Here is a 21802-nt window from a genome sequence, read left to right as displayed (position 1 = left end):
GCACAAGTAGTGATGAAGTCAAAACAGCAATGGGCCTCAAGTGCATGCATACAGGCATCAGGGAAAGAAGAGAGGAGAGCAGGGGGTGTGTAGGTGGAAAGGAACAGAACAGGAAAATAGAAAGAGGGAGGACAGGAGAAGACGACAGAGAGAAAGAGAGAGAGAGAGAGAGAGAGAGAACAGGAGACAGACACAGAAGGTGACAGGGTCAGAAACACCTCCCTCCTGCAGGGGACACTGAGTGTACAGCTAATGAGAAGGGAATTTTGATCACAGGAAAAAAAAAACAAGTAAGATTGGTGGTGTGTTTTTGTGGGAAAGGAATAGGCAAAAATGCAGGCCTTAAGGATAAAGAGGTGAGGGCCAGAGGTCAACATGATGTCTGTATGAGGTCAAAGGTCAGAGAGTTGTGGAGGAGGAGGAGGAGGAGGAGGAGGAGGAGGTGGAGGAGGAAGAGGCTAGGCTGCAGATGATATGTCCAGTGATCACAAAGAGAGGGGTCAAAGGGAAGAGGGATGACACATTGTTTGGACTTGTGGTATGCCTTTAACTGGTGTGCCAGGTTGTATTGTTATTGATTACCGATTGTGTTTAATTTCTCCAAGCAAAATCTTGTCTTTCAGTGTGCGATTTTTCCAACACAAGCTATTTGTATGCAACTGCAATACTGTACCGAGAGTTTTGGAACCAAATAGCTTGCTTTGCTATTTCTCTTACAAGGGCAGCTTATTGCAAATGAAGAAACCAGAAGTAACTAAGAGTTGTAATAAAGTAAAGAGCTACTACTGGGACAAAACAAGGAGATTATACTGTATATACATGCACGCAAAAATCCACTCACTGGTGTTTCGAAACTAGGTAACATCCAACCCTTACACGATATCTTATTTTTTTTCTTTGCACCATACTTTATATGTTGTATTAGCATGAAAAGCATTAAGTGGTCTAATTGACATTTCTAACACGTGGCCTTAAACCACTTGTTCCAACGCTTTAACAGATCTGAGATCTTGGTTGTCTACTTAACTTCTGCATTTTAAATCATGGTCATGCCATAATAATGAACAAACAAACATGTGGCAGGCTAAATCATGACAGCCAGCATTATGCAACTCTGAGCGCACATGAAGAGACAGTGAAGAAAACAGTATGCATAACTGCTGGTCATGATTTATATGGGCATTTCTGTTTACTAGAAAACAGTGGGCATAGCAACAAGTAATTGACTAATCCCCGGGACAGTCGTCTCTGACGCAAAACACCTCTTATACTCTAATTCACCAGGTGTGAAGGATAGTTATTATGTCTTTAATTATTTGAGAGAACATACTGTACATAGCCATACACACTTAATAATGGCCATGAAATTTGATTAGCATCAGACAGATTAAGAAAGCTGTAAGCAGGTTTGTAGGGATGTCCTTAGCCCTGGTCCTGGTGACAGCAGAATTAATGATGTAAATATTCTAAGCTGCATTATCAAGGATAAAGTGGTTAGAACACAGGGAATGGCTGTAGCTGTTAGCTGGAGGTGAGGAGAAGCCTGGCTTTGGGGTAAAAGGACTCACATGGGGCAGGGGAAGGGGAATTATGGAGGGTCAAGGCACTGAAGAATCTCTTACCATTTGATATGCCAAGAGAGAGGTGGTCTCGGTCATTGTGTCTGCGCCTTTCTTGTTCCTGGTTACCCTGGTGACCTTCCAGCATGTTCACAATGTCCATTCGGTCAATGTTCTTCAGTGCCATGAACAGGCTCTCCACTGTAGCAGGGCAGAGTACCGGGGCAGAAAGAACTGCAGATCTTATCCATAATTCACATCCAGAGTAAAAAGGCTAAATATGATCAAATATCATCTTTTTTTTTCAATATCACAAGACACAGGATATTATACTTATATAAGGGATACATGGGCTATTTAATCTCATTGTTACAGTGCAGCATTGTAATTGCAGTATGGTTGGCGAATATACCATGGGCCCGAGAACAGCGAGCCAGTTTAGCAGTAAGACATTTCGCCAATCATTACAGGAAAGTCCTACTGCAACTGGGAAATTCATTCCTTCATTCATTCTGCTTTTGTACTTTGATATACTCAAAAGACTGTTCCTTGTCTACTAGATATACTGTAGAGTGCAGCTGAGAAACGACACCATGACGTTGTAGTTGGACTCAATTTTCAACAAAATTTCAGGGAATGTTCACCATTAATACACCTGATGAAGCAGCTCAGATGACTGTAAGAGTTGGAATCATTTCCAAGTCACCTGGATGACGAAAGGACTTCAGGCGTTAAGCCTGCTATTCACAGCTGATGAAGCACTTACTTTGGGCCCTCTTGCCTTCACGGCTAATCCACAAATTGAGCAGTGTCGAACTCTGTTCCAGGAGTGAATTGGGGTTCTCCACGCGAATCCTATTAATTTCATCCACATTGAATTGGAGTTCTCGGGCCAGCTCTACATGGGGATTAGAGAAGGTATTTTAAAACATTTACGAGCTTGTACACATCAATTAATGATTTGTGTCATACTCCTTAATAAGCACAGTTCTTGATCCTGCCTGACAAACAGCGTCAGTCTTTCTAAAGCACAACAACATTACTATTATTACTACTATTACAACATTACTACTATTTTCCTGTTAAATGATCTCACAGGGAAAAGTTTGTGGCTAAAACATTTCCTCAATTTTAAAGAAACAACGAGGCTCCAGATACGTCTTGAAAACACATAACATTAATAATCATTTAACAAACCTCACAAATAAATGCACTCCCTCACTCACTCCCTCACTCACTCCCTCCCTCACTCCCTCACTCACTCACTCCCTCACTCACTCACTCACTCCCTCACTCCCTCACTCACTCACTCCCTCACTCCCTCACTCACTCCCTCACTCCCTCACTCACTCACTCACTCCCTCACTCACTCACTCCCTCACTCACTCCCTCACTCCCTCACTCCCTCACTCACTCACTCCCTCACTCCCTCACTCCCTCACTCCCTCACTCACTCACTCACTCCCTCACTCACTCACTCCCTCACTCACTCCCTCACTCCCTCACTCCCTCACTCACTCACTCACTCCCTCACTCACTCCCTCCCTCACTCACTCCCTCCCTCACTCCCTCACTCACTCACTCACTCACTCCCTCCCTCACTCACTCCCTCCCTCACTCACTCACTCACTCACTCACTCACTCCCTCACTCACTCACTCCCTCACTCACTCCCTCACTCCCTCACTCCCTCACTCACTCACTCACTCCCTCACTCACTCCCTCCCTCACTCACTCCCTCCCTCACTCACTCACTCACTCACTCACTCACTCCCTCACTCACTCACTCCCTCACTCACTCCCTCACTCCCTCACTCCCTCACTCACTCACTCACTCCCTCACTCACTCCCTCCCTCACTCACTCCCTCCCTCACTCCCTCACTCACTCCCTCACTCCCTCACTCACTCCCTCCCTCACTCACTCCCTCCCTCACTCCCTCACTCACTCCCTCACTCCCTCACTCACTCCCTCCCTCACTCACTCCCTCCCTCACTCCCTCACTCACTCCCTCACTCCCTCCCTCACTCACTCCCTCACTCCCTCCCTCCCTCCCTCACTCACTCCCTCCCACACTCACTCCCTCCCTCACTCACTCACTCACTCACTCCCTCCCTCACTCACTCACTCACTCCCTCACTCCCTCACTCACTCCCTCCCTCACTCACTCCCTCACTCCCTCACTCACTCCCTCCCTCACTCACTCCCTCACTCCCTCACTCACTCCCTCCCTCACTCACTCCCTCCCTCCCTCACTCCCTCACTCCCTCACTCACTCCCTCCCTCCCTCACTCACTCACTCACTCACTCCCTCACTCACTCCCTCCCTCACTCACTCCCTCACTCACTCCCTCCCTCACTCACTCACTCCCTCCCTCACTCACTCCCTCCCTCACTCACTCCCTCACTCCCTCACTCACTCCCTTCCTCACTCACTCCCTCACTCCCTCACTCCCTCACTCACTCCCTCCCTCACTCACTCCCTCACTCACTCCCTCCCTCACTCACTCACTCCCTCACTCCCTCACTCACTCACTCACTCCCTCCTTCACTCATTCACTCACTCCCTCACTCACTCTCTCCCTCACTCACTCCCTCACTCACTCACTCCCTCACTCACTCCCTCCCTCACTCACTCCCTCACTCACTCCCTCACTCCCTCACTCACTCCCTCCCTCCCTCACTCACTCACTCACTCCCTCCTTCACTCATTCACTCACTCCCTCACTCCCTCACCCACTCCCTCCCTCACTCACTCCCTCACTCCCTCACTCACTCCCTCCCTCACTCACTCCCTCACTCCCTCACTCCCTCCCTCACTCCCTCCCTCACTCCCTCACTCACTCCCTCACTCCCTCCCTCCCTCCCTCACTCACTCCCTCCCTCACTCCCTCACTCCCTCACTCCCTCCCTCACTCTCTCACTCCCTCACTCACTCTCTCACTCACTCCCTCCCTCACTCTCTCACTCACTCCCTCACTCACTCATTCACTCACTCCCTCACTCACTCACTCACTCCCTCACTCACTCCCTCACTCACTCCATCACTCTCTCACTCACTCCCTCACTCCCTCCCTCACTCCCTCCCTCACTCACTCACTCCCTCACTCACTCACTCCCTCACTCACTCTCTCACTCCCTCACTCACTCATTCACTCACTCCCTCACTCTCTCACTCACTCCCTCACTCCCTCACTCACTCACTCCCTCCCTCACTCACTCCCTCACTCCCTCACTCACTCTCTCACTCCCTCACTCACTCCCTCATTCACTCACTCCCTCCCTCACTCCCTCACTCTCTCACTCACTCTCTCACTCCCTCACTCACTCCCTCACTCACTCACTCACTCCCTCACTCACTCCCTCCCTCACTCCCTCCCTCCCTCACTCCCTCCCTCACTCACTCCCTCCCTCACTCACTCCCTCCCTCACTCACTCCCTCACTCCCTCCCTCACTCTCTCACTCACTCACTCACTCCCTCACTCCCTCACTCACCCACTCTCTCACTCCCTCACTCACTCACCCACTCCCTCACTCCCTCACTCACCCACTCTCTCACTCACTCACTCCCTCACTCACTCACCCACTCCCTCACTCCCTCACTCACTCACCCACTCTCTCACTCATTCACTCTCTCTCTCATGCACTCACTCTCTCACTCACTCACTCACGCGCTCACTCACTCCCTCACGCACTCACTCTCTCACCCACTCACTCACTCACTCTCTCAGTCACTCTCACACTCACTCACGCACTCACTCTCTCACGCACTCACTCTCTCACACACTCACTCACTCTCTCACTCACTCACTTTCTCACTCACTCACTCCCTCACGCACTCACTCCCTCACGCACTCACTCTCTCACTCACTCACTCTCTCACTCACTCTCACTCACTCACTCACCAGCCCAGCTCAGTCCCAGTTGTTCGGCTATTAAAGCCATCTTTAACTCCGTCCTTTCCATGGTGCTCATTGATCCTGCAGAAATCAGACCATCATTGGCTCAGACCTTGACAGCCTTGCAGTCTAATGCTAGAGCTCAAATGTTTTTGAAAGCATAATCAAGCAACGGTAGTATGGAGTGTGGATGGGAGACATGTGTTTATAGCTATATGCAGGCCGGTTCTTACCTACAGTTGGTTCATTGAGAGCACTGTATCTCTCTCTAAGGGCCAAAGGGGTGAGTGTCCTCCTTCGGTCCTCACCCCCTCCAATCTGATATTGGCACATAATATGTACTGTTTTTACTGAGAGGTCAGACTTTTGTATACATCACTGTATAAATAGGAAATACAAATGCATATAAAAGTGTTGAGTGGATGTTTTTACCTTTATGCATGGTGGCATGGTAATATTGAGGTTGCAGAGTACTTGCTGACTGTCCTCATACTTGGTAGACTTGCGTAGGAACGACAAGAAGCCAGAGGGGTCCTTACTACTGTCTCTTACCTGAAAGAGTGAATGAAGAAACAAAGGCTGAGAAACATCTTGATTTCAGTGCTGGCACTGAAGTGCAATTACAAGTAAATATGAAAAGTTTGAATAAACAATAAAGGAATTAGTGGCTAGTGGCATGTAATTGTCTAGATGCATTTAAACTAGCTGGTACCTTCACAGAGACAGGAAGTCTGTTGTCTCTGAAGGCCTGGAAGCTGAAGCAGCGGGGTTGCTGAGTAGCCTTCCTCATGGGGATCAAGTTCCCTGAGCACTCCAAGTGTAATGGCATGCCCTCCATTACCTGCGAGTAATGGCACAGTATTACAGAATAGCATGAAATAATGCTTTTCAAGTGAGTCACACAGGTCCCAAATATTCTCATGGATCACTTGAATAGGAACACTTGCACCCCTGCTCATTCATGTTATCCAATCAGCCACTCATGTGACTGCAGTGCAAGGGCTAGTTGGAGAATTGCATAATTGAGCAGGGGGATATTAGGAGCACCCTAATAAAGTGGCTAGCAAGTTAATCTCACCGTGCATCCTTAAGGCCTAGAATAAGCACAGGACAGTCTTTATGATTACAGCAGCAGTACTTAGATAACAACTCTACAGTAGTGTTAGTGTTTGCTCATGAATGATCTATAGCTCTGTTAACATAAATATCCATTTCAGTTCCAGTTCTCTGATTAAAATATTGTAAAACTTCTAACCTCTATGTCTCTGCTGCGGGCCACTTCTGTGAAGTTCTCGTGCTGCTCTAGGGTCTTGTCCATCTTGTCATCAGTCATGCAGTAGCAGCGCAATCGACCTTCTCGCGCCTCATTCATCTTCGCAAACACTACAAATTTAGCCATGTATGGCACTGCTGACAGCTCACGGTACAGAAGGTTGGCAAAGGAAACCGCTTCAGCAGTGCGAGGACAGTCTGCTAGCCAAAAACTGTGAGAAAAGTGAAAAGAAAGCACAAAGACGAAAGAAGTTGTTGGATTGAAATTCCATAAATTCCTACAGCAAATTTACTTATTCTAATTTCAGTGAAAAATACGTCCAAGACTCTGACTCCCAGAGTTAAATGTACTTGCTTTTCCAGTTATAACTTGATTATGTCTGGTCTTATCCTGTCTTGCCTTTCCATGACTTTAATGTCAATGCATTACCAATAACATCAGATCTGTTCATGTTGATCCCTGATTATTTCCGGGTTTCTCTGGTTTGAATTTCGTGTTAGACAATGCCTATTCTTGTTAACTCTCTTCATTTTACATTTCACTATACATATCCTTAGGTTCAGATATTCTCCTTGTTTGTGGTGTATTGGGTTTAGGTTACTGTTACATTTGTTGATTTCTGCATTGCCAGTTACAGTTAAAGTATATTCCAGCCATAATTCCTGTTCCTTAGGATTTGACTTTGTACTTTTTTTCAGATTATTCTGTTCTATTTTCTCACACTAATGTATGGAGCAGTCACCTTAAAACAAATCTTGCTCATTTGACAGCAACTTCAAAACCTTCAGCAACAATTCTCTGCTCTTTGGAACCACTACCCTGGAGGAAGTGAGCTTGAATCGCCCTGTTACCTATGATTCCCACGCAGTCAAACCAGAGATAAATGCCTGCAACATGTCAGAGCTTCCTTTTACAAACTTCTGTGCACTTAATCCATACTCCATTTAATTTATTTCCAGTGATGCTATTAAAACTGTTTTCTTAGTGTCTCTGTTTAAAAGTGAATAGACCACAGCTATTTTGGGAATGGCAGGGAGATGAGGTATGGTGTTATGAACATTTTACCAATTGAAGGCAAGCAGCTACTCCAAACCAGTAAAGGACAGATCTTCTGAGTACACATTTCAGTTCCACGTCCTGGCTACCAACAGCAGTTGGAATGAGAAAGCCATCATCATCAGTCCCCATATCCTCTAAATGTCTCTAGGTCTTACACTGGAATGCATGTATGTACATAGGACTTACCTCACTTTTAAAAACGTGATAGAGACAGCTCCGTGTTGGGTTATATGTACTGCAAGAGCTCAGGCCATAAACAGAAACATTGCAAACCCATACCAAAGACCTGTTTGGCTAAATTGGCTAATTGTTAAGGGAATCCAATGTTCAATACATTTTCTTCTTTTTCCAAGTGCCTATCTGTTTGTATTTGAAGGGAGTCTCTGCTAATGATACAAGAGAGAGTCTTGTCGGTAAGTTCCCTTTGTAGTCCACAGACCTAGTGGAGGTCTCCAGGATGAATGGCTCCACAGGTGCCCTTTCAGTGTTCCAGTCTTGCAGTCCAAACACCAACAAACTGGGAGAGTTCATTAAAATAGTGTCCTTATAAATGCTGACATACTTTAAGTCTTGTCATGTGCACTTGAAGACCGTGTTGACCAGATTGCTGGAACACAAGTTATATGTGATGGTACAAAAGTTTCAGTTCCATCTTACCACTGTTGCCCATGTAGTTTGCTTCCTATACCTTTTGGTGTGGGTATGCAGGATTGCAAGATACAAGAAGTTTAGAACTAGCTGTACTCCAGCACCATCTGTGTTCAGCAGCAGTTCCTGGGCTTCACAAACGTCCACCTGCGATCATTATCAGGAACTTCAGTTTGCATACTGCACCACCCATTGCTCTCCTCAAAACACTCCACACTAGTCACCACCTGCACAAGGGGTGTTCACATCTGTTCAGGAGCTTCACCAGGGCATTCATCATCCAGACCCCAGAATCACATTTGTGGTCAAGGTGGAGGTCTCTGAGGTGGGCATCATACTGTTGCAGTGGCAAACAAGAGCACCTAGTGCTAACCTGAACCCAGTTTGCTGTCCCAAGTTGAGAGAAACATTGACATCGACTGGGAAATCCTTGCCATCAGAAAGGCCTGGGAGGAATGGAGACACTGGCTGAAGGGGACTCTCCATCCACACATAATACACACCAGCTGGGCTGATTTTGGGGTTGGTAAACTAAGAAATATTGGAAATGGATCATCACATAGACTATGATCAACCACTCACAGGCTAAACCCAAATTTGTATTGGTAATCATTTAGTGGAGACACTCCAGTCTACATTTGCCTTGCAATTGTTCAGGTAATGTGTCTCAGTCTGGGAAATGATTATTAAATTCAATGTTGAGCAGTATTTTAGTGTTGCGCAAGTATACAGGTAGGAGAGATAGCCTGTATGTAGGTCATCAGTAGAACAGACTGACATTAAAGAAACAACAAAGAAATCAGAATCAAATTAATGTCTCATTCTGCCTGTTTCATATATATATATATATATATATATATATATATATATATATATATATATATATATATATATAAAACTTATTTCAGTTTTAGTAATAAAAGTTGTCCATGATCTAAAATCTCAAGGCTGGTGTTCTTTCTTGTATTTATAAATCTGGACTCAATGTTCCCAAACCAGACATGATTTATCAGCTGCCAAGTGGGATGGTAGGACTACTGCCCATATCCCATTGGTCCTGGTTGCCAATGGTGGACTTTATACCAAACTTCCTATTTTATGAAGGAAAAAGCACATGGTGATGGTCATTTCATTCTCAAGGCATGGAAGCTTGTCCCTTTCCTAGATCTTCCCACTGCATACCAGACTACAGAAGCTTCCAGAAGATGCCTCTGATTACAGTTTACCTCACACATGTACAGGGCAGTTACTGAGCGTCCAAGTGGGAATAATATTAGTCTAGCCTCTAGGCACCATCCTGAGTCGAATGACCTGGTAGAGAGACTGTATAAGGAACTTTTGGATCTCTACAGTTATTGCCAAACCAGCAGGGGGCAGCTTAAGTTTCTCCCCTAGGCCAAATGTGCCCAGAACTTGTTCACTTTCAGTGCATTGTTGGTTACCAGCCTTGTCATTGTATACAATTTATGTGAGACCCATCAGAAAACAAGCTCCAAGCCAATCACCAACACAGGGAGGCACTGGAATACAGGTTGATAGAGTGGTGTATCTATCGACGTGTGATACCAGGATTCCACCGGTACTGATTTCTATGTGACATGATAACTCTGATAAACACTAACAAACAGATTCACAATGCCTTTTTTGTGGTTCTGTTTATATCATTGTCTCATGTTTATAATTATATCCTGGTCTTGTTAATCCTAGTGTTGCCTGTCTGTCTGACTGTGTAGAAGGATGTCTGGGTGGCTGTGGCTCAGGTGGTACAGCGGGTTGTCCACTAATCATAGGATTGGCGGTTCAGTTACCGGCCCACATGACCCCACATGCCGTAGTGTCCTTGGGCAAGACACCGAACCCCAAGTTGCCCCCGATTGGCCACAATGGCAAGCTAGTGCCTAGTGTGTGAGTGTGTTTATGAATGGTGAATGAGAACCAGTGTAAAGTGCTAAGTACCGCTAAGGTAAAAAAACAAAATGCTATATACGTGCAGACCATTTTTGAAGAATGTGCTAAAGAGGCCCATATTTCATGCACATTGTTATCTTACCGTGCAGACACATTGGTGGTGAAATTGGCACAGTCATTAGCATATATAAGCTTGGTTGTGCCAGTGATATCCTCCCACTGTGCTGGATCGGTGCCACCTAAGGAATGCAGAACAGCTGATGTTAACTAAAGTAATGTAGCAGATGTTCACAGGCCATCTCAAAAATAATGCCTAATGGAATGTTATTGTGCTATGTTGACTAGGCATGCACTAATAAAGACTTTAAGATATACCATTATATTCATCATGCTGCTATTATAGACCTTTCAGTATAACATCACCGCCCTGCCTCTCGCTGCAAGATGCATTGAATGCCCACAAGATAAACTGAAGGCAACATAAGGACAACTATAGTCCATTTCAGACCAGATTCGACGCATTACAGGTTTCCTTCACAGCTAAGTCATATTTATATTAAACAAATGTCCAGTCCATGAAAGTTTAAATATATGCGACACAACTGTTGCCTTCCTGCCTTAGAACCCGTGTTGCTGGGATACACTCTGAATCTACTGCAACTCTGACCAGGATGAAGTGGACACTGAAAGTGAGTGCGAACTCTTACTGTTACTCTGCCTTAGGAATACTTTTACAAGTGCCTCTCAGACTTTCTCACTTTTTCATTTAACAGTCATTATTTATTCATAGTTTACATGAAGTGATTCCCGTGGCTCAAGATAGCTAGCAATCAGAGCAGGACCTCATTTTACTCTAACATTAAGCAGATGTATGCTATATAGTGTGCATTGTGTTACTACTGTACCTGTAAATTTGATACAAATATTTGTAAGAAAAAAAAAAAAATTTAGAAAAATATCAATTATAAAAAGTAATGTAATGTACTGCAAATGCTTATGCGTATATGCGCTTAGGTATGTTCTGTGTAATGTTTGACTCTATTGTAAGCATTAGCACATGTAAGCATTGTAAAATGCTAATAATATTAATAATAATGATGATGATGATGATGATTATTATTATTATTATTATTATTAACATTAACCCTTCTGAACCAAGTGTTTCTCTTCGAATAGTCTTGTCGTACCGATGACACTGCAGAGCAGGCGGAGGCTGGTAGTGTCACCCTCGCCAGAATCTCGCGGACTGTCCCTCCAGGACGGAGGCAGCGGGATGCGCAGGCCAATGGGCCGATGGAACTTACGGCGTCTCGGCTCCACGGTCACCACAGGGCTGAAGGTGGCCTGGTTCCCCAGCAGCTTGGCCACCAGCTCATCAGGGACCGGCTGGGCCTGAGCACCAGGTATAGCAGTAAAAGGAAAGTGTGTAGGGAATGATGTTCAGGGATGTGTGTAACGGATAAAAAAAGAAAAATATAAGGAGAAGTACAGCGTTGTAAAAGGAAAAGGAATGCAAATGGCAGCGAGAGACGCAGAACACAGGGAAAGGATAAATGCAGAATGTGCGCAGAGTCGTATTATTGAAAAATCAAGAATTTAAATTGCACATTTTGCAATAACAAATGAAATAATAATTGGTGGAGAAGCCAGAATGAAGAAGAGAAGTCAAATGGGACAAAATATGGGATGAAGCAGAGGGAAAAGACAGAGAAAAGTTGAATATATTCTCAGCAGCGATTATAATTGAGATAATAACTGAACAGCAAACAAGACACGAATGAACTGGTCAGATAGGAATATTTATTATAAAAAGAAATTGTTACAAAAATTCTCATTTAAACAGACCTTATTGTAGTGGTTCGTTCACATCACAAGGAGAAAGATATTACCCTGTTATGTATGACCCTGTTTATATTATAATGAGTATGTGTCATCTGTCTATCTATTTACAAAGCACAGTTTTGGATCATAATGTTTACAAACAAAGGAAATAATGCAAAGTGCACAGTTCAATTGGTCATAAAAATGTGTTCAGACTTTGGTATGAGCCCGTTGTTACAGAAGCAGGACAAGAGAATACATGCATTTAACCTAACTCTAATCAAGAATAATTATATAATTGTGAAAATTCTGTGTTTATCGAGCATCAGTCATTTCAAAAGCTTAGTCATGGTTATCACAAAGGCACATTCCAATTATTCATCATACATGTAAAAACCGCCTTAGTCAGTCTCTGTGCACTTACTCTTACTTTCCTCAGAAGCCATTCCAACATGCTGATAAAAATCATCCACCATTCAACTCAATAAGGCAATAATGTGTCAATTTCTTCTTGTCCAGCAAAGCAGGAATAGTGGCCAAAGGTTTGTGACACCTGACCATTACACCCATCTTCCTCAAACTGTTTCCACGAGTTTGGAAGCACACAATTGTATAGGATGTCTTTGTATGCTGTAGCATTACAATTTCCCTTCACTGGAACTACGAGGCCAGAACCTGTTCCAGCATGACAATACCTCTGTGCACAAAGCAGCTCCATGAAGACATTACCAAGGTCCGAGTGAAACAGGACGTTCAAAAAGCTCATCTGAGTCTGATGATCAGGTGTGCTCAAACTTTTGGCCATATAGTCTTATTGCATATGACACAAAGGCTTAAAATATTTGTAGATATATAAATATTTGCAATTCCAATGCTACTCAGCATTTTATTGCATATTGCAGTGAATGCAGTCGCACCATTTAAGCCTTAGCAGAGCCACATAGACATTACATGCAATCCATGTCTGAAACATTTACCATTCATAAGTGCTGTATTCATGCCTTCTTTCATTTTGACATTCTTATTTAACTCAACTTATCAGCTCACACCATACATACCAATATCAAACCTCTACAAAACCAGCCTGGTGAAACAACTACGGTGATATTTCAGGTTTTAACGTTTCAAAGGTTAATATTTTTACAATTTTTTTTTCAATAATTTTATTTACATGGACGGAATGGTAGCATGCGACTGAATGACATAAAATGTCAATGAATGTTGTGTTATGGTGACAATAGTCCTAACTCTTCGTTATCCTCCTCATCCAAGCTCACCTGCAGTCCAAGGCGAACCCGCTTGGTGACAGACGCCTCAGGGAAACTGGCCTGAACCAACGGAAGAATTTTGCTGGTCAGACGCCCCCCCTCAGGGCCAATCAAGTCGCTCTCCTGTTGGATGCGGGAGACCACAGCAAAGTAGAGAGGGAAATCAGTGGAGATGATGCGCCTGATACGCTTCTTCCCAAGCTCCTCCTGACTTTCTAAATCTAGAAAAAAAAAATATAGAAAAGATGATTCACCAGTTGAATTATTTGAATACTTAATGATCCTCCCATAGATAAAAAAGGAAACTGTTAATAAAGAACAATTGCTCCAGTAAATTCAGAATTAAATTGACCAGAACATTAAGTTGCGACGAAATTAACATGACCAAGTGCACACCTTCGTCCATGCCATTGAGGATAGTCTCCAACACTTCATCACCATAACGGTTCCGGTGCTCCTTCCAGACAGAGCCATTCTCACTCCTTAAGACCACCAGTTCCCTGTCTCCCCGCCCAAGTGCTGCAAAATGAGGGATCTCCACAATCACCGGTCTGGAAAACAGAATTTTGGCAAGCCATGAGATTGAGTTATTACATCACAGTGGACATTTTACTAAAATAGTATCCGTTAGTAATAAATCAGGTGTTATGGTCTCGTCGGAGGGGCTTCATCACTTCAGAACTGATGAAGAAGTGAGATTTCAAAATGATAACTAATCTCGCTAGTAATTACAACTAATCTTAGTATTGTAACCAAAAACATTAAAAATGCCATCTTTCCACAAAATCTTTTGGGAAAGTTGGTCAGGATGCTTTACTCACCCCAGAAACTGCATGCTAGCTGGACCCAGTGAGATGATTCGGCTAGCTAAACCCTCACCCTCCACCAGAGGAGGTGGAGTGGAGAGCTTTTGGGGCTTCACCAGGCGGCAGGTGATGCGTGTTGGGGCTGCACATGTTCGTGGTGGTATGATAACACGCAAACCATTGTGTCTGCTTCCTCTCATTGAGCCACCTCTTGCATCCACCATGAAGCTAACCAAGAAGCTGCAAATCCATGAAACAAACTCTGTTTACTATGAAGTTGCAACACAAACCCACCTAGACAAATAGGCATTACACTATGACTTTCTGGCCTGATAATATCGAGATAACAACAGATGTGTTATATTGTAAATGAATGAGCCACTGCATATGAAATGTTACATACTGTTAAGATATATATATATATATATATATATATATATATATATATATATATATATATATATATATATATATATATTAAAATCCAGTTAAATCACTTTTGCAAATTAGAATTCTGTCAAATTTTGAGAATAAGATGATGTTGATGTCTCAATTTTCTAGAACAGCTCTGACAGTCGTGCTGGCTGTGAAGCAGCTCACAGGTTTATATTCTAATTCACAGAAACTTGTATGACACAGTCTGCATGAACAAAGGCCTTTATTATTAAATATAGGGGCTGCTTGTTGTTGTTTTTTCCCCAAAATTTATGGAAGGAGCCGCCTGTGTCAGCACTTTGTAACTTCAGGGCAGAGGACTTTGTACTTTTTGGATTCTCAGTAACATGACAGGGTTTTTAAATTTATTCATTTATTTATTTATTTGTGCTTTTGTCTAATTAACTTGAAGAGAGAGAAATCTTTTCTTTCTTTTATAGCTGCTATAACAAGAACTAATTAGGAACAGAAACTAACAGACATTCCACAACATTAAACCTAACCATAAATAGTTTTATAAATGTGTGTGTTATTCATTAAAACATTAAAAACTAATTTTAATCATCGATGGCAGATGGCAAATTGCTGTGGTATAAGGGAATAAAACACTTGGGACCTGGCTTTATAGCAAAAGGATTCCTGTTGATTAGTTTCCTACCGCATGTCCCAAAATGTTATCCTTTATTTTTAATTATCTAAATATATGAGTATTGAAATACGCATGGAAAAACACAGACATGGTAAGAAATTCATTGTGGTGTGGGTGCTCGAGTTCAGTAGAGCAATGTTTTTTGTTGTTGTTTTTTTTGTACTTTCTAGATGACAGTATAGTAACAAATGCACAATATTTAATATATGGGTATTAAAATCTGCACTTACCCAGTGTGGATAGGGCTGGCCACTGGACTCACATTATCTGAGGTCTCTGTGGCTGGACTGCTAGGAATCAGAGAGTCATCATCATACTCTTTGGGCATTGGGATTGGAGTGTGCTGCTGTTATGGGGAAATAAGAAAAACGTCTGTAATTCTATGGTCAAGAGATAATATAATGATAATGAATCTTTATTGATCACATATACATTACAGCACAGTGAAATTCCTTTCTTTGCATACCCCAGCATGTTAGGAAGTTGGGGTCAGAGCACAGGGTCAGCCATGATACAGCGCCCCCTGGAGCAGAGTGGGTTAAGGGCCTTGCTCAAGGGCCCAACAGTGGCAGCTTGGCAATGGGACTTGAATCCCCGACCTTCTGATCAGTAACCCAGAGCCTTAACTGCCAAGCCACTACTGCCCCTTAATATCTAATGTTAAAAAGTAAACAAGTGTGGAACAAATGTATAATTAAGGTGCACCTGATCCATGTCATGTTCTTTCAGCATGACGGTTTCAGGAGAGACACAGGGGATCCTTGGAACAGCAGGTGAGTAGTTTCTGTTGAGCAAAAAGTAGAAAATAATAGTATAATATAATATATCTCATAGTTTCCAATTGCTTATCCAACGTGACTTTGCACTCAGGCCTTTTAATTTTTATTTTTTAACAAATCAGGACATTAACTCAGCATCTGTTGTCTAACTATTCCTAACTCTCTCTGCTGTTTCTCTTCTGCTGTAGTACGCCTGCACCTCACATCACATTTGAATAATGTCCAACAGTATTATTGCAGCCCTCTCTGTCATACTCTGTGACTGTCCTGGAGGAAAGGAAATCGTCATCATGGTCCCTCATGCCGTCCATCCTCAAATACCTGGTAATCTCTGTTCCCAGCAGCTCCTCGCCTGCCGCATGGGAAAAGGAGGAGAAAAAGAAAGACAATCCGTAATAATAGTACGAGATGTGGAAAAATGACAGAATAAACTACAGGGATTGTGAGTCACCGTATCTTGGTTAAGAAGTGTGAGTAGGAATGGGAGAAACTGTTAGAAGCAGAGCGCAGACATTGTAAGGTGAGGGATTGGAACACAACACAAACACAACACAAACACAGTTGGCCTCATTCGTGAAAACCTCTTGAATAAGTTAATCAACTAAAAAAAATGAGCGTTTTTGAAAAAGATCATTAATATCGTACGTTAATAATCACCATGGAAGTTTATATATTGTTATAGTTACAACTATTTTATATATTTTATATTGACATATATGAAAATGACCTGTATACAAAATATTAGCTACAAGTTAAAATAAGGGTGACACTGACGTTTAAACTTTTCTGGTTATATTTCATAAATGAGGCTTTATCGACCTAAACACAGGACAATGATGGAATGCTTTGTAACGTTCTTGTTACAGACCCAGTCCTATGAAATGAATGCGCCTCCTTATAATGCAATTTATTTTTGCATAAATATTGCATTAACTGCGACGCATTACAAATCTAATCTGCTATTCAGATCGAAAATGATAGAATTCATCTTTGTAGGTTACTGACTCCTAGTGGAGTTGTCACAAAGATCATCATTAGGTGGTACGATCCGTACATCATCAGGATCATCTGAACATGAACAGGGTTTTCAGGACATTTCTGAGTTCTAGTATCTCCAGAAACTTCCAGCAGATTCAAGACCATATAAGCATACACAAATGCACAATTTGCCAATACAGTACATCAAGGCATTCAGATAGGCCTTTCTTTAGCTTTTTTTTTCTCACACATACTCTGGAAAAACATTTTTTTCTATTGCTCAAACACACAAATTCATTTTCTTATTCAGTATCTAATATCACTGACTGTCATGATTTTCTTTAAAGTGCTATGTTCAATCTCAAAAAGACAAGAAAATGCTGGCAGATTTTTTTTGTACTACATATCAAGGCGAAGAAGCATTCTTCCTCTCTGACATGGTAATTAGAGAAAGACTGAAGCAGGAGACCTAGTAGGTTAGTGGTAGGTTAGTGCTACAGGTACTGACATGGTTATTGATGGACACATGCCGATGATACGCTCATCTCCACCGTCACTTTTGTGAGAATGTGAGTGAGAACAAGTCTGTTATGTCCGTGTGATTGAAAGGGTGTAAAGATTAATGGTCACGGTACACAGAACAGAGAGATGTCAAACATTCATACCTAGCGTTAGCTGTGCAACTCCTAGGAAAAGCAAAAGGAGCACAATTTAGTGATTTTTATTTATTTTTAATTGCACACTGGATGTTTTCTTGCCTGTCAGTTCAAAGAAAAAATGTATTCCCAGTAAAAAAACAAAACAAAACAACATTTTGAAAAGTTGTGTTTTACCTTCATCCTCGGACACATCCAGGATCTCATCAACTGTCTCGGGAAAGCTCATTCGATGTTTTTCAGTGGTCGACTGAAAAGAAGATATTTGGATTTTAATAAATATATAAAAAAGGAAGAATCTTTATTAAAATAATTCATTAAAATATTTCAGCAGGAAAGCTTAGATTCATGAAAGAAGATGGATGAACGCAAAGAAACCAAAAGACTGAAAATGAAGTAACCGTATGCCAACGGTCCAACAATATACCAACGATATACCAACGATATATGATCAGCATACATGAACTGGACTGTGTAAACCAGTGGTCATCAACCCTCTTCCTTCAGATCTACCTTCCTGCAGGTTTCATCTCCAAAAATCTAACACACCTGTTTTAGTTGACCTCCTAAGACTTCTAATGAGTAGATGGTCAGGTGGGTCCAAATATGGTGGGAGCTAAAGGCTTCAAGAAGGTAGATCTCCATGAACTAGGTTGGTGACCACTGGTGCAACCAAACAGAAGTTAAAACAATGGCAGTGATCAGAAACTTTCCAGATGCAGTGCCTGAGTGAGGCTTTGCACAGAATCTTGTTTTGGTTTTATGACTGTATGAGATGTGTATGATCATGAACAAGGATTGGTGCTTGATTGAGTGTCATGTGACATGGTCACTGGCTGATGATTATGGGAATTGGAGCTTGTTTGATGGGGCACTGCAGACATGCACATGACACCTAGCAGTTTTTTAAACTGACTTCCGAGTGGACATCAGATTAAAATCCTCTTACTTCATTCAGGTAACAGTTTCCTCAAAAAAATAAAATTAATAATAATATTGAACATAGGCTATTTGCAGCTTGTCTGCAATCTAGGTATATAGAATGTATATAGAATGTATAGTATGTCCACAAGGAAATTCAATATAAATTAGTTAAATTAACATTATCATAAATTAACATCCTGAATCAACTGCGCACTAAGCAAGCCACTGGTCACTCACCATGGTCACCGTTTCTTCGGTAATCAGTTTGAGGACGTCAATGACAGAAATATAGCCGAGACGTTTCGCAATGGCCAGTGCAGAAGTGCCGTTCTGGTGGGGAAAGAAAGTTTGTCAATTTGATCCTATAAAATACCAATTTTGTAAATGTTGTAGCTGCTTCAAATACAGAGAAACTATTTTCCTGGGAATACGGTTCTCATTTGTACAAAACAGGGTGTGAATAACGGACATTAACGGTATTATCAAACCCGGCCTTATGAGTTTGTGAATACTACTAATAAAAAAAAGCCTGTCATTTAATTTACCTAAAATTCATACAACATAAATCATTGAAAATACTGGATCTCTATCAGTTTCTATTGTTCTTTGGCATGCATATCTGAACAATGTAAAACCTGGAAGTACAGTATGAAGAATGCTAGAAGATTTGAAAAACAAAACTGCTCTTACGGTAGTAATTTCATTTGGCTGTGCACCATGTTTCAGAAGCAAGGTCACAATGTCAGTGTGGCCCTGTTGGGCAGCCTGATGAAGGGGTGTATATCCCGCCTGAAACATGACAAGCAGTTATTTCTGCTCCTGAATTACAAGCATAAATATGTAGGAAATTCTTTTTAAAAATAGACCAAAAACGTCTTATTCCTGTTTACCCTTGTCTTGCTGTTGACGTTTGCCTGCTGCTGCAGGAGGAACTTAACCATTTTAATGTTGCCATAATGACAAGCCACGTGAAGTGGAGTGTAGCCCATCTGCAAGGACACAGCATCAACCCGTTATTGAAAAACAGTCACAGAGCTGCACAAAATGGACAGAACAAACCCAGACAAAATATGTACACTGAACCAAAATATGTACAAAAACTGCTGTCGTGATGCGTTCACTATAGATCCGCCCGCAAAGCAGAGCTGGCCTGGTGTATTTCTGCAAAACAGCCCAATACTGGAATTGATCAGTTTTATGGATCTGTGCCAAAACAGATATAGAACTGGCCCACGTTAACAAAGAATATTGTTGGCCAAGAGCTGGAGCAGGTCTAAATGCTATTTTTAATATCTGGCCCAAATATGACACAGGCCCAGTTCAGAGGTTCGAACTCAAATCAGTGAAATCAAATTTATTCAAAATTATGGTTTGGTAAACTATTTTTTTCAAAATGTAATCGACAAACATAAAACAAACGCTCTTTACGTTGGATTATTGAGGAGCAATTCGGAGCAAACCACGATTTAGCAGTGCTGTGCTTGTTAGATGGACAGTCATGTGCTGGATTGTAATGCTCATAAACTTGCTGATGCTGACACATTTTACAACCAGCTCCTCATCTGAGGCCAGCTTTACTGATGTATTCATTGGTAGCAGACAACATATTCGTCATGTTTGTAGGCATGTGGGTAGGCAGTACCTCCAGGTAGATAACTCACATCCAGTTAATGGCAGAAGTAACAGTGAAATTGAACGTAACATTGAAAATAATGCTATAGATAAGGTTTCATTTACTATTATACGGTAATTATAATAATATTTCTTTAACTAGGTTTTTCTAATAGAATTTGGCACATAATTTTATAGATGCGACCCGTATGTGTTCTGGGTCTGCTGATAAAGTGTTCAGCTCCATTAACTTGTCACAAGTCTGCATTGTGGATGCGACTTCCAGGACTATTTCATGACTCTCATGTAGCCCAAACATTCTTGCTGTCAGGGAATGAATACTATACACCAGAGGTATTGTCATTCAGACGGCTTTAATTTAAGTTATGAGTAATAAAGCTTTATACAAACTACATTGTTACTTATACAGATTAACCCTTGAGCTCTCAGACATTTATATTTTTAAATAACCTTGAGAAATACTGTACAGTTCCATTGCACCAAATCCAAATAAATGGCCCTTAACAATGTTAATGTGAATGGCACGACAGCTTACCCGTGTGGCAGCATAGACCGATGCCCCCTGTTTCACCAGGATGTCAGCAATGCCCACATGACCCTCTTGGGCAACAAGGTGAAGTGGGGTCAGGCCACTCTGAAGTAAAATAAAGCATATAGTTCCACAGTTTTTAATTCTCACTCACTGATATAGACAGATAACATGACAAACGCACAATGTATGTTCTGTATGTACACCATATGGCCAAAAGATTGTAGACACCTGACTGTAACACCCATTCCAGATTTAGTCCTGCCTTTGCTGTTATAATAACCTCCACTCTTCCATGAAGGCTTTCCACTAGATTTTGGAGTGTGGACGTGGGGATTTGTGTTCGAGCATTAGTGAGGTGTGTCAGTGAAAAGAGGCAAGCAGTGTATCTACGATTGGTTTTAGTAAACAAGAGGAAAAAGAAAAGAGGTCCTTGTGTGCGCGCGTTTCTTTGTTCAGAGTCCTTTTCTTAACTAACTTCCTGTTACCCGCTACAGTAGCCTCATCACCTATGTTAATATTATGAGCAGGGGTTTCCCTGATCAAATGCATAAAACTCTGACAAGGTCAGGCAATGATGTTGGTTGAGGAGGCCTGGGGTGCAGTCTGTGTTCCAGTTCATCCCAAAGGTGTTCGGTGGAGTTGAAGTCAGGGTTCTGTGCAGGACACTTCACCCTTGGCAAACCATGTCTTCATAGAGCTCGCTTTGTGCACAGAGGCATTGTCATGCTGGAACAGGTTTGTGCATCTCAGTTCCAGTGATGGGAAATTGTAATGCTACAGTATACAAAGTCATCCTTTACAATTCTGTGCTTTAAACTTTGTGGCAACAGTTTGAGGAAGAACCACGGATGGGTATATCGTCAAGTGTCCACACACTTTTGGCCATATAATGTTTATATGCAATGCTAATGTACATTTCTGTGCAAAGACCATGCTGTAAAGCAAAGATGCCTTCAAAAATGAAATGTTTCTACATG

General features: G+C 42.2%; 1 protein-coding gene across 1 annotated transcript in view; it reads right to left on the bottom strand.

Moving 5' to 3' along the window:
- Window positions 1-21802, bottom strand: part of ank1a (ankyrin 1, erythrocytic a) — a 53050-nt gene that overhangs the window by 18889 nt on the left and 12359 nt on the right. Inside the window, exons 17-37 of the mRNA XM_047149834.2 lie at window positions 20829-20927; window positions 19552-19650; window positions 19352-19450; window positions 18899-18991; window positions 17915-17987; window positions 17747-17767; window positions 16359-16455; window positions 16030-16108; window positions 15555-15670; window positions 14256-14480; window positions 13831-13985; window positions 13444-13655; window positions 11533-11737; window positions 10488-10584; window positions 6713-6941; window positions 6170-6298; window positions 5890-6009; window positions 5691-5775; window positions 5464-5538; window positions 2326-2457; window positions 1623-1760 (exon numbers count right to left, since the gene is read on the bottom strand). Coding sequence (XP_047005790.2) covers window positions 1623-1760; window positions 2326-2457; window positions 5464-5538; window positions 5691-5775; window positions 5890-6009; window positions 6170-6298; window positions 6713-6941; window positions 10488-10584; window positions 11533-11737; window positions 13444-13655; window positions 13831-13985; window positions 14256-14480; window positions 15555-15670; window positions 16030-16108; window positions 16359-16455; window positions 17747-17767; window positions 17915-17987; window positions 18899-18991; window positions 19352-19450; window positions 19552-19650; window positions 20829-20927 — 2578 coding nt within the window. The remainder of the gene's footprint in view (window positions 1-1622; window positions 1761-2325; window positions 2458-5463; window positions 5539-5690; window positions 5776-5889; window positions 6010-6169; window positions 6299-6712; window positions 6942-10487; window positions 10585-11532; window positions 11738-13443; window positions 13656-13830; window positions 13986-14255; window positions 14481-15554; window positions 15671-16029; window positions 16109-16358; window positions 16456-17746; window positions 17768-17914; window positions 17988-18898; window positions 18992-19351; window positions 19451-19551; window positions 19651-20828; window positions 20928-21802) is intronic.

This window comes from Ictalurus punctatus, chromosome 22 (genome assembly GCF_001660625.3).
Source record: "Ictalurus punctatus breed USDA103 chromosome 22, Coco_2.0, whole genome shotgun sequence".
Lineage (NCBI taxonomy): Eukaryota > Metazoa > Chordata > Actinopteri > Siluriformes > Ictaluridae > Ictalurus > Ictalurus punctatus.
The sequence above is the reverse complement of the archived record's forward strand: the minus strand, read 5'-3'. Positions and strand labels throughout refer to the sequence as shown.